This window comes from Cinclus cinclus, chromosome 22 (genome assembly GCF_963662255.1).
Source record: "Cinclus cinclus chromosome 22, bCinCin1.1, whole genome shotgun sequence".
Taxonomy (NCBI): domain Eukaryota; kingdom Metazoa; phylum Chordata; class Aves; order Passeriformes; family Cinclidae; genus Cinclus; species Cinclus cinclus.
Window position 1 is genome coordinate 3,167,674 of NC_085067.1, and position 13,014 is coordinate 3,180,687.

A 13,014-nucleotide genomic window follows, 5' to 3' on the forward strand; every position below is an offset into this window, starting at 1 on the left:
GTGTATTTTTCCCCAGTAAAATATTTTGAATTCTCCAGGGTATCTGAATGACAACCCATGGTGACAGCAGCAGCTTGAGCATCCTTCAGACTCCAGAGCCACAAGACACAAAGTGAAGGAAGCACAGACCTGCTCTTGCTGACCCCACTCTGCACTTCCCCACTGGGCACAGGGAAAGGACTCAGGCAGTTTTCTGGTGCCAGAACCAAGCTGCTCTGCCTGCACAGGGTGTCAAGTGCTGCCTCACCTGTCTGCACTAACAAAGAGGATCTCAAACTTCTGGCCTGCCTCCTTGATTTTCCTGTAGGACTCCACCAACACCCTCGTGAGGCTTCGGCAAGGTGGGCACTGCAAAACACAAACATAAGGAGGACATTGTCTCCTCCTCACAGGAGACACACAGACCCACACCCAGCAGGCCCAGGTGACCCAGTGACCATGAACTGGTGTGACCTCATCCTTGCTGCAGTGCCTGAACGTGGCTGGGGTTTATGGTCTGTAAGTTACCAACAAAACCTCTTCCATTTTTAAAATCTGACCGCTCTCCCCCTTACAGGGCCAGTTGAGGATGACAGGCCACTGCAATGCTGATGATCAAAGCACCTTAAATTCTTCAGCACCAACCAGCCCAGGGTCTTTATTCTCCCTGAGCCCACTCCAACTGCTCTGCACAGCACCTGCTACTCACCCAGTGTGCAGAGAAATAGACCCCGACGTGAGAGCCCTCCAAGGCACTGCTGTCCAGTGTCTGCCCATTGTTCCTTAGCAGAGGCCCAGCAACAACTTCACTGAAGGGTCTTGGCCCCCAAGGGAACTCCAGACCTGGGAAGGGGTCAGGAGAGGGGTGGAAAGAAGACACAAGACAGTAACATGTGCATGCAGCTTTTACAGTTTCACAGAGTTTCACTAGAAAAAAACATCCCATCTTCAGGATACAGGGGGTCCTGTCTGAGGAACCCTACGGGGGTTTATTCCCATCTAAGAGGGTGCAGAACTCCTCAGCTGTCAGGTACCACCAGACCCCTGCCCTGAGGTGAGAAAGCCAAGCTCTGCACTGCAGCCAGGGTCACCTCTTTCTCTCAGGCAGGCTGCACCCATGTCACAGAATCTTCAGCTTGACAAAGCCTGCTCTGGTTTTGTGTCTGATAAGGCATCTTTTTCTTATCAAGAGTGTTTATTTTAGCAAGAGAGGGCAAGGTGGTACATGCTCAGGAATGCAGTCAGAATCTGTCCTTTATACTAACCATACTAACCATATATTTTTACACATATCCATACATGTCTTTATTTTTAAACCTTAGCTATATATATGTAAAAGATGGTGTTTTTATTTCTATATCTATATATATATCTTACAGTAACCCTCTGCACCCCAAAGCAAGCTGTGTGTGTACACACAAACATGCTCTGAATCATCTGCTGCCAGCTCCCAGAGCAATCAATCCATGTGTTCAGCCAGAGAGGAGGAAACATCACAGATGGCTCAGGCCACAACATGTTCCTGCTGTACAGCTCCTGCCACTGAATTAAAGATTCTGTCAGTATTTACTGCACCAAGAAACAATGAGCCAGTAATAAAAGAAATGGATGGACAACTACAGATGACTGATGGGTTTGCAGGGTCTGTGAGTAAGGGTACATTTGGGTTTTGGGTTTTTTTCCAATTTGGCTCATTTGAGTTTTTTCCAAATTGGAGGAAGATAAATTTAACACCAACTCCCAACACAGCAAACCTCAGCAAGGGAGAATAGTAACATTATTTAGAAATTAAACAGAAAATGTTTAATTTCTAAATAATGGGAAATGCATTAATCTGAGTGTGATGTCAGTGATAAAAGTCCCACTCAGTATTCTGGAAGGATTCTGTTCCCAAGGCATGGAAGGTCTGAGCCATCATTCTGTCTGTTCATGTGCCTCCATTAGGGAAAAATCTAAACTTCATGTTTCAGTTAGCCTAACCTTTTCCTCATTAGCACTCCAGACAAAAATCCTGGAGGGAAATTCTTTGTTCTTTTCAGTAAGCAAAACCAAAACACAAGATCTGGCAGGAATGATGCAGAAAATATTACTCCGAAAATAGCACAGTACTTTGTATAGTTAAGTATGACAATAGTTCTTTGTTCCCTCCCCCCAGGCCATTCAGAATGAACTGAGGTGAAAAGGCAGCTGTGTGTCCATGTTTCTGTGGCACAGAGGATCCAGGTCTTACCTTCAGGGTCATCTCGGATGACCAGGAGGCCGTTCCTGCAAACCACCTTCCCAGTGGAGGCATCAATAAATATTAGGGAAGGAATGTTGGAAACTCTGTACTTGTTCCACAGCTTCAGCTGTAAAAGAGATTGGAAGAGGAGATAAGGAAGGTAAACTTGGCTTTGTGAACAGGAAGATTTTGGAGCATTAGCATCTTTCAGAGCAGAGGTCAGAGGCGAGCAAAGAAACAGAGCTGGAGCTTCATGGATGAGTGTGAATGTGAGGAAGAGCTGTTGGGTCATTACCCAGAGAGACCCTCACCATCACCACCATCCCCTCAGGACCTCAGGTGAGACTCCAGTGCTTCACACCTGCTGTGGGCTTACCCAGGAGCACAGGCAAAGCTTCTCCTCCTCCTCCTGCTTTTACCTCTTTGCAAGTAAAATGGGGATAATACTTGCCGTGCTTTGAGCTCTTTGTTTAGGAGACATGGTAAGCACAAATACTTTTAATGCCACTGCTCTGAAGCAATTTGTAATGCTTCCCTGGCTGTTTCCTCCCCTCCCACTTCCATGTTCATTAAACAAACCAGCAACCCCTGCCAAGACACAGCCAGGCTGAGCACAAGGCCAACACACAAAAAAAAATATTTTGTGCAACTGGGGCTTCCCAGGTTTGTTCCCAAGAGCTGATTAAGGGCTTTGACATCAGCCTGTGGGCCCAGCTCATCCATCCTGCACTGCCAGCTTTGCAGGCTGATGGCCACATTTTGGGCATCCCAGTCTGGATGGGCCTGTCTGCTGGTCACTACAATTTGCAGCGAGCTCAGAGCTCTGCACAACATCAGTGACAGAGCCCTCTGGGTGTCACACACTCCTGGGCTCACATTCCCCAGGATATGCTTCTGGCACAGGACAATTTAGAGCTCAATTCACGTACAGCAGCTGGCTGGCATGAGGAGGAACAGGACCACAACAGCTGCTGGCACAGCCCAGCCTGCAGGTGTGGGCTGGCAGAGCTGCTCTCCCTGCCATGCACGAGGAACTGCAGCCATCACCTCATTTTCCTTCCATTTCTCCAAGCATTTCAACCTAAACAGCCCAGTGGTGAATTATCAAACTCTCAAACAAAAGCCAAACCATAACCAAGAGCCAAATGAGGAAGGGAACTAATCTCCACCTTCCCCTAACATCAAGCTCCGCTCTGCAAAGCCCCTTGGGCTCTGTGTGTTTACAATGTGCTTCAGTTCTGAGAATAAAACTCAGGCACTGGAGAAGCACAGAAGGGGCCCACCAGTGCCAGCCAGTATGAGAGCCAGAGAAACCATCACACGATGTGCTGCTGCTTCCACCAGTATCTCAGAGAAACTTCACCCACATGTTCCCAGAGGAAGAACTCCGCTGTCCTTGATTTGCAAAGAGAGGCAATCCCATTTCCTGAGATGGGAATGATCTGGGGCTATAGAGAAAGGTAAGGTTTTGTGTCCTACCCAGCAGCCTTCCATTTCCAACAGACATATTAATGGAATCACAAACCAAATGGCCTTGGGCATGAAAAGAATGAAGAAACTGTACTCAGTGCAAACCAGCCCCCTCACAATGACCGTGTTCAAGTGTTCAAACCACAGAAGGTAAAATCCACTGCTGTGAAGTTTAAAGGGTGGGGGGAAGCTCTTTATAAGGATCACAGGCATTTAACAGGGTGCTGCAAACAATAAGGAAATTACAACTAGCAATCGGATCGTTCTCTTTAAATAGTTGCTTACATTACACTTCATTTTGCCAAGTCCTTTGTATACAGAAGCAGCTCCCCCGGGGCATCACGGTGGGTCCTGGCAGTTTTGCTTGGCTGGGGAAGCAGCAAGGTCTGCACTTTGGAGCCAAGAGGCCGCAAGGACTTGCTGTGCTCAGAGGGATGGGGCTGGAACACCCCAGATAAGGGGTAACAGCAAACCAAACCTGCTGAAAGCACTGGAGCAAGCGTGGCATGGCTGGCTCCAGGCAGTCTGAGGTCCAGCACATGTGGCAACTCTTGCCAGCAGCTGGTCTGGGTCTTCTCAAGATGTGTAAATCATCAGGCCCCACTGGACCCAAAAATGCAGGTACTGCTCTTGGCTTCCCAGACATTGATGGCACAGGCAATCTGCAGTCCAGACACTCTGTCCCCATGAAATCAGGAGTTGCCACTTCTCAGACATCAGGGAGGGTCCATAGGAGAATGTCACAAGCAAGCCTAAAGCCAGGTGTATGTCAAAAGGGTCAAAAAGCATCAAAAGAGGTCAACATGACATCTGTTGCTGCTGGGGGAGCACGTCCATCACTGAGCTCTGGGACCTGAACCCAAAGAACATCATGTCACACTCAGTCACACCTTGGGTGAGTGAGAAAAAGCAATCCAAATGGAAAGGTTTTACCCTGCAAAAGCTCCCGGACACAACCCACTAGCCCAGGTAACACCAAACCAAGTTTCAGAGCTTCATTCAGGCTGAGGAGCACTTTCTATTCTTAAAAGATTTGCTGCCTGGGTTATCACTGATATGCATCACACAACACTATGAACAAACACAACAATTGCATATAAAGCAACTGGAACTGGGTTGCCATTTGAAGCCTGCTATAAAAGCCCTGAATGAGAAGTCAGTGGTCTCGATGCACTAACCATATTAATTCCATCCAGGAATGGGCTGTTTAAAGTGGGAGCAGTTTGGTTTGATGACTCCCCTGTGCACCAGGAAAGCTGATGGGGAATGAGAAATGCACGTGCTGCAGGAGGAGTGCCAGGATCTACCACAATTCCCACCACCCTGGCCCTCATCAGCCGGATTCCAGCCTTTCCAGAGCCTGTCAAGACATTTGGGAAAGAAGCCTGAAGGCTCTTTTTGCTGCAGGTCTGACCTGAAAGAGCAGAACCTTGAGAGGAAATGGGCTGGTTCATTTTAGCCAAGCTAAAGACAACTCCCCATGAGATTCCCACACTGTGCCACTATTTTGCACCTAAACTACAGCTTCCAGTAAGGACAGCTGATCTCCACCTAAAACCACTGGGATGACCCAACCTGTCTTGTGGCAAGTCATTGTGCTAGTTAGCTTTCCTCAGGGGAAAATGCCATGGATTTGCACATGTGAAGGTTCTGCAAAGGGGACAGGCTCAGCTTACACCCACTGCTTGTGGTCCCTGCAGAAAGGGAAATCAGGACAAAAAAGGCATCCCTGGTATGGGTACCTGCACAACCATACACCTCACAAAGGATTCTGTGTCAGGCTGGGTGTGGGATGCAGAAAGCAAATTACAACTTGCTGTGAGACTGTGGGTTGATGGGATGATAGCTCAGGCAGCAGGGCAGAGTGCTGCCTCAGCAACTCTGAAAAGCTGTTTTTCCTGCCGTGAAGAGGATGACATAGAAATAACATACTCCACACACTCTAAGGATTTGATCATCCATTTAAAGAGGGGATCTCTGCTCTGCTTCCCAACAGCTGTTGCAAATCTGTGGGATCAAGCCAAAGCTAACACAGATGTGGAAATAATCTACAGCCTATTCAGCCTGAAAGCAGCTGATCCTCTTGCAGCGCCCTTCGCTCCTGGTTCAGGCCTGCTACAGTCACTGCTCACCCCAGGACACCCACTGGAGAAGGAGTGAGGAAATACAGCCTCTCACAAGACTCTGTGCAGGCTGAGCAGACTTACAGAAACCTCCCTGGCTCCTGTGCAGGTGGTTTAGTGCAGCCGTCCAGTGGAAAAACCAGTCACCAGATTCCTCCAGTAACTTTATCCCTGCACAAAAGCATCACCAAGATGTCCTGGAAACCACAAACTCTGGTCCCTCTCCATGACTCCATCACAGCCAGCTGTGAGAGGCTTTCAGAGATCACTCGACCTGAGGGCTGAGGCGATCCCCAGACATCAACAATGCAGCAGCACAAGGCTGCTCTCCTCACCAGCACTGGCTCCATTATCCCCCTCATCCTGATGACTGAGAATTCCTAGCTGAGAGGCTGGGGAGACATTTGCAGACAGCCACAGTAATTTTTCCAGATAAAGGTGTCAGCTGAGAGGTCTCCCCAGCAGCCCAGGGCTGTTTCTGCACAGGGCTGGCACCCGGCCGGGGAGGATGAAATCCCCTCTGCTCTGCTCATTCTGCTGGGGAAGGGATCCCCCACTTCCAACAGCTGCCGGGTGCTATTTTTGGTTGTGCTGATTGATTTATCAGTCCTGGTCGCATTCACTCGCTCACATAAATCCTGAGCTGCAGCGGTGAATGCTGGCAGAGATAAAGCACAACTGCCTGCAGTGCACTGAGCCCTGGCTGCTGGGAAAGTGGTCCTCCCACCCTCCTTGGAGGCTGCATTTCTCTGCTGTTGTGTGAAACTGGATCATAAAAGCTCACACTTCCCTCTTCCACAGCATATGGAGCTGACTCTGCCAGGGATGCAGAGGGCAGATGTGGTCTCTACTCATCTTGCAACCCGCACTTCCATCCTGATCAGGGAGAGAAGACAAAGCCAGTTTAAATACTCAAAGGCAGCAATAAAACAAACATATTCCTGCTGTGGATGGCTGCTGCTTTGTACTAAAACAAACGTAAAGCCATTTTTCTTAAAATACGCTCTTAGAAGCAATACCCACAAGGCTCTGGAGAATTCTGGTGAGGCATTGGAAAGATCCACCTTCCAAGAGCCCCATGAGTGAACATGTGAGATCACAGGGGGGTTTCCATTACAGCATGGGCTCAGCTCTTGCTGGTCTCATTCAGGAGCCACAGGCCAAAACATGAAGTCTGGCTGAGGAACACATGAGCAGCTCCCAGGTGGAGAAGTGTCCTTGGTCCAGGGCTGCAGGGACCAGCAGAGCTCAATGCCCAGCTCTGCTGCACAGAGCAGCTCCAGGCTGAGATATCCATGGCCATACCCAGTGCTCTGGCCCTGCGGGAACCCCTCTGTCCTCACTCACTGACAGTGTTAAACTGCAGCTTTTACGTCGTGCCTTAAAGGGTTTACAAGCACCAGGGGCCACCCAGGCTCTGCAGACAACAGGCTGCTCCCTCTCCCTGTCGATTTAAATCTAGTTCACGCCTGTCCCTGCGATTCAAGCTCAGCTTGGGTAAAAGCTCCTCTTCCAGCCCTCCCTCACTGCTCCTTTTCCTTCGTGCATCAGGGAAGCCCCTGAGCAGAAGGGGAACATGGTGAGGGAACTGCACGCAGCCAAGTAGTGGGGGGGAGACCAGATGGTGCACGCCAAGGTCTGACCTTGTGACACGGAGGAGATCGAGCGAGGCTTGGGATAAATTAATGTCCATTGTGCTGTTGCTTCTCTCTGAAAGCAAATCAAAATCTAATTACAAAATACAATGGTGAGAGAGATGTCTGCTGCGGGAACGTTAATGAGCTGAGGAGGGAGGATTTGGAATTGTAATAAACAAGATTGATGTGAACAGCTGAGACGGACAGCGCAGGGCACTGGGGCTGCTGGTCCATACGGACCCCATGGCTCCCCTCCATGTGCACTGCCTGCAATGGCTGAAAGCCCAGTAAAAACCAACCTTAGCACCAATTTCCCCTGCCACTCAGCCCGGCAGCACCTGCTGTGGACATTCCAGCAATATGACTCAGTGCAAGCAAAAACCTAAAAAAAAAAAAAAAAAAAATCAACCCAAAAGTTCTGCTTGTCACTTCCATCTTCTCCTTGCTGCGGCTCCACAGCAGGAGACTGGCACAGCATGGCCCAGCCTGTGGCTGCCCACATCGCCCCACAGCTGCTGGGGAACAGGAGAGACCCTGGTCTTTTGTTCTTCCTGACCAGGAACACAGCAGCAGCAGGTTTGGAGGCAAAGCAGAAGGAAATCCTCTCCGTGGGGTTCTGGCACGGCAGCCAAGGGCTGGTCTTTGTTCCCCCGAGGAGCTCCACAGCCAAAGGCCTGGGATGAGGGACCTGGGCCAGCCCAACTACTTGTCCTGGCATTTCCTCTCATCTTCTTCCCTCACCACCCTGTTTCCCCAATGCTGGCTGGTGCTCCTTACAATTCCCCAGGCTGTGCCATCCAAGGGACTGTGAGCTGAATCTTTTGTTGGAGGGCAAGGCAGCGTGTGGCTGGCTCTGAGCACAAGCTGCCTCCTCTCTCCCTGACACACACGCAGGCTGACAAGCTGGATCCTCCACAGCCCACATCTGATAGGAAAACATTTAATTTGAGCAGAGCTGAAGAGCAGTTAACATGATGTATGGAGAGCAAAGCCCCAGGGCCATGGGAGCTGGCCGGGTTGTTTTACATGTGCAGGTTTCAAAGAGGTGCTGGGATGGCAGCTTGATTTGATCCCAGCATCAGGAGGAAGCAGCATTTGACTAAACATACAGATAACAACACTGGCAGGAAATCAAGCAGGGAGGATGCCACCAGACAGGCTGGTCTATCAACACTATGAGGATGTTCTTCATAAACATCTTTTTTTCAAGTGTTTCTCAAATTGTATTCAATAGCCCAAAGATGATGCAGAATTTAAGGATGCAGCATTGCACCCAGAACTAGGCAATGCATCTCCATGCATTTCCAATAAAGGGTTTTTTTCTTTTCCCATGTGCACACCTTGCTTTACCTCTGAAAAGAGGGCTTGCACATGAGTGAGGTATTTAATGTATCTTTTCTTTCTGCAAACACACAAATTGCAGTGAGGGGAGTGGGAGTTAAAGTGTACGTGGGAAAAATTTAAGACACATACAGAACTGTATTATCCATAGCTCCTATAAATTACACCCCCAAATGATTAACACTGAGTAAGAAATAGCTGTGTAAACACAAAGGCAGTAAGAAAAAATAATAATTTCTGTCTCTCTATGGGAAAGGGATATTTTTCCATTTGTTTATATGAAAAGCAAGGGGTGGGGTGGGAGTCCGGGATGTTGAATTGGAGTTCAGGGCCTCCCTTGGTCCCATGTCTCATCTGTCACTGGAAGTGGGATAGCTGCCAGAACATGGGTTTCCTACCCACTGCCTTTGCTGCTACTGTTCACTTGAGTGCTAGCAGTAATCTCAAGGTCAAACACCTTGCAATCCTGTATCATTCAGAAACAAACACTTCTGAAAATCCTTGAGTTTAGACAAGAGTTCCCACCAAACACAAAAGCCTTTTAAATCAGCAGGGAAATAGTCGTTTGTTTTGGTTTTTTTTTGTTTAATGCACACAATGAGGTATTAGTAGGGTTTCTGTTTTGTTTTCAGTGGTTAATCTGAGAGAGAACCTTACACAATCAGACCAACAAAATCCTGGAAAACAATGGAGTATTTGTTAGCACTGTAACACACCCTGGGGAGTGAGGGCTCCAGGATGCCACAGCCAGGAGCCTCCCAAGCAGTTACAAGGCAGCACCAGGACATCCCCGGACCAGCTACACAAAAGATTCCTGTAAAACTATCAGGACATCTCAGATACCCTCTCGATGACCACTGCTGCTGAGGTAACCACTGGGTGGATGGGAAATCTGCTTTTCCACAGCACCTTTTGAAATGCAATAGCTTGGTCCATCTCATCACTGTGATGCTTCCTTACAAAAACCTCCACTCAACACAGCTCTTGCATCACTGCAAGCACTCAGAATGCTTAAAAGCAGCTACTTTTCTCCAGCTCATCTCAGCAGAGGGTGCATTGGTTGGTCTGGTCCTCCCTACAGCTGCAAACATCTCGGTGTCTCAGAGCCCACAGCATTGAGTCTCATCTGGCAGCACTCCCGGTTTGCAGCCCGAGGAGGATTTTCATGCAAAGGTGACACAGCTGCAGAGCTGCAAAGGCCACAACCACAGCCCTGGCTGCGGGGGCAGCTCTGGGCTTTGCATGCAACAGGCTCCGCTCACAGCTGGGGAGGGCAGCACAGCTCAAGGGATTCACTCCGTAACCACAGAACAAAATATGCCAGGAACTAACCAGAGCCAGGTGCTCTCAAGCTCCAGCTGGAAAGAGCAATCCCTGCCAATGACAGCTCTGAGTTATCCAGCTCCTCCTCGGCTTTTGGGATGGAAGGGATCCTACAGCCTGTGCTGACCTGGAGCAGCTACAGCACTCATGGGGATTTCTCCTTTGGAGCCCCAAGAACACCCTCAGCAAACATCACACCACCAAACCTGCTCTGGGCAAAACCACTGACGATGATGAAGATGTGCTTTTAGTGCTTGTGTGCCCTCCTATCACACTTCAGCAGCACAACTGAACCCCAGAGATGTGCTGGCCTGAGCCAGCACTGGGTGCCCTGTGGGGAAGAGCATGAGTGAGGGATGGACAGATGCAGCACTAATCACCTGCACACGTTAAAAACCAGGGCAGAACAAAGCTGCCCAGAGCTCAGATGCACCAACACATCAACTGCACCACAAACCTGCAGGTAGGAAGTTGGAGAAGTCATTTCTTCACCCATTCCTTTGCAGAGCAGCTTTTCCATCACACCGTGCTCCAGCAAAGCTGGGGAACAGGGAAGGGAGGGACAGGAAAAGGAGCAGAGTCGTGGTATGGGCTGGGCACAGAGGAAGGGGAGGGACAGCCAGTATGGGGCCAGCAGACAGGGCTGAGTGCTTTATGACACACACACATGGTGGGCCAGGTGCAGGGCAAGTGAGGGAACCTGATCTGTCCCCGAAACCCAGCACCGAGCCACGAGAGGCCCCAGCTCCACGGGGAGGAATGGGACAGCAGCCTGCAACTCCCTCCTCCTCGTTTTAAGGCATCGTACAGCAGCCAAACCAGTTAAGAAGATGAACACAAACAGTGAAAAATCAGTAGCAACATCAAAAGCTCCACTGATGAAAGTCAGAAAATATAGTTTCTCAAAGAGCCAAGAGCCTGTAGCCAGCATATGGATGAAGGCAGGACACTGGTGAGAGCCTTGGCCACCTTATCCCTCCTGCCACCACCAGCATGGCGCAGACAGTCGTGGAGAAACAAGGAGCTGCTGCCAGGACCTGATGAAACGTGAATCCCATGGGGGTGTTCAAAATGTTAGATAAGATGCAGCACATTAATTCCCTCTGCTGACAGCCAGCCCCAGCTGGAGGGGGAGGCTCAGAGACCACAGGATTCAGAGAGCCGAGGATACCCAGCAGCAGCTCTGCCACTGAGTCTCCGAGTCAAGAGCAAAGCAGGAGGTGACACAGAGGGCTGGGTGGCAGGAGGGTTCCCTCATGTTTTTGGTGAGAGTAAGGGAGATTGGGTGCAAAGAAAAAGCAAATTGTGTGTTCTTTTATAGCACACCGAAAACTTCTGTGCGCTGGCAGTGACCCTCCTCAGATGGGGCTGTATTTCAGCTGTTACTATATTCAGTTTGTAAAATGCTCTGGGATGATAAAAATCACTCCTAAACAGTTACTAGAACTGTTTCCAGGAAATGGATTCATAGAGTTGGAGAAAGCCTGGTGTTTTTACAAGAGCTTCAACTAGAGAAAGACCAAAGTTAAACGGGAAGTTTTGCTTCCTTGTCTTTTCAGCAATAAAAAGGAGCTGTACTGGAGTTTATTTGATTCTGCAACATACAAAACCACCATCAGTTGTTTCCTAAGAGAGTTGCCTGACTTGAGATGGACAAGATAACAGCCCTCAAGTCACCTGGAGTTGAAGGCTTTCTGCCTTAGTCAAGCTCTGGATTTGTCTGCTTGCATTCTTGTTTCATCCTGTTGCTTTCCATGATTATTGAATTGTCCAGAAGATGATCCCAGGGTAACTAAATCCATGCTGCAAGAACAGAGATTTTATCCAGGAAAAGCACTGTGGGAGTACAGTCTATCTTCCCATCCCCACTTCAACCTCAGTGCTAGGAAGCAACATGTTTGGAATTGGATGAACCACAGGAAATGCAAGCAAATCATCCACTTGTGGCCAAGTGACTTTTTCCAAGGATCTGCCATGAAGTTTCAGGCTCAGTCACCCCTTCCCCACCCCTGGGTCAGAACTGATTGAACCCAGCCACCGAGTCAAACTCCAACACACTCATCTGGTTTGGCAGCCCTGCGGTTCCGCTGCGAGCTCCAAGCTTTTCCCCTCCTCTCCCTCTCCCTCCTTTTTTTCAATTATCTTGCTTCATCTTTATTCTGTTTCCAGGAACACTTAGCAACAGGCTCTTGCAATCAGCCACCGGCAGGCAGGATCTGAGGAGGAGACTGCAGTTGTGATGACCTTTTGCTACACTCATGCAAATTTTAAAGAAAGTATGTGAACAATTTGCCTTTTAAGTATCCTCTGCTTACATTCACCGGGAGTTAATTCTCCCTCTCTCCTTAGAGGCATCAGAAACACCAGATTTTCTGATTTTACACTAATGAGAACAAAACCTGCGGCTTAATTCTGGCTTACTTTGTGGGATTTTTTTTTTTTTTCTGTATCTCATGCTGTGAGCAGAACCTGATCAGGAGAAAATTAACATGCAACACCTACCTTGGCCTAGACCTTAGGTCTGCTCAGACACCACATTCTCCTGTCAGCAAAAGCCAAGCTCAGGCTCCATCCCAGAGGCCAAACTCACCCTGAGATGGACAAGATGCTGCTGCTCCTGTTGGTGAACAGCTTTCACTGATCACCATCAGAGACTTTCATCCCAGGACAGCCCCAGGGTATGCCAGGAGCCAAACATTGCCTCAGCCTCCCAAGGAACCACAGCTTTTGTGATCTCCAAGATTAAAGCTCATCATGCCAAGGCAGCAGATAAAGGTTGGGACAGTGGGCTCTCATTCCCGTGGGACTCCTGGAGAGCTCCTGCCAAATCAAGGGACTTTGGCAAGTGAAATCCTCCAAAGCAACACATCGACCACCACAGGGCTCTGGGAGAGCACTGATGCTGGATGGATGGAAATGG

General features: G+C 49.1%; 1 protein-coding gene across 1 annotated transcript in view; it reads right to left on the bottom strand.

The window, feature by feature from the left end:
* NXN (nucleoredoxin) overlaps positions 1 to 13,014 on the bottom strand; it is a 45,837-nt gene that overhangs the window by 10,277 nt on the left and 22,546 nt on the right. Inside the window, exons 2-4 of the mRNA XM_062507203.1 lie at positions 2,210 to 2,327; positions 689 to 822; positions 248 to 348 (exon numbers count right to left, since the gene is read on the bottom strand). Of these exons, the coding sequence (XP_062363187.1) occupies positions 248 to 348; positions 689 to 822; positions 2,210 to 2,327 (353 nt within the window). The remainder of the gene's footprint in view (positions 1 to 247; positions 349 to 688; positions 823 to 2,209; positions 2,328 to 13,014) is intronic.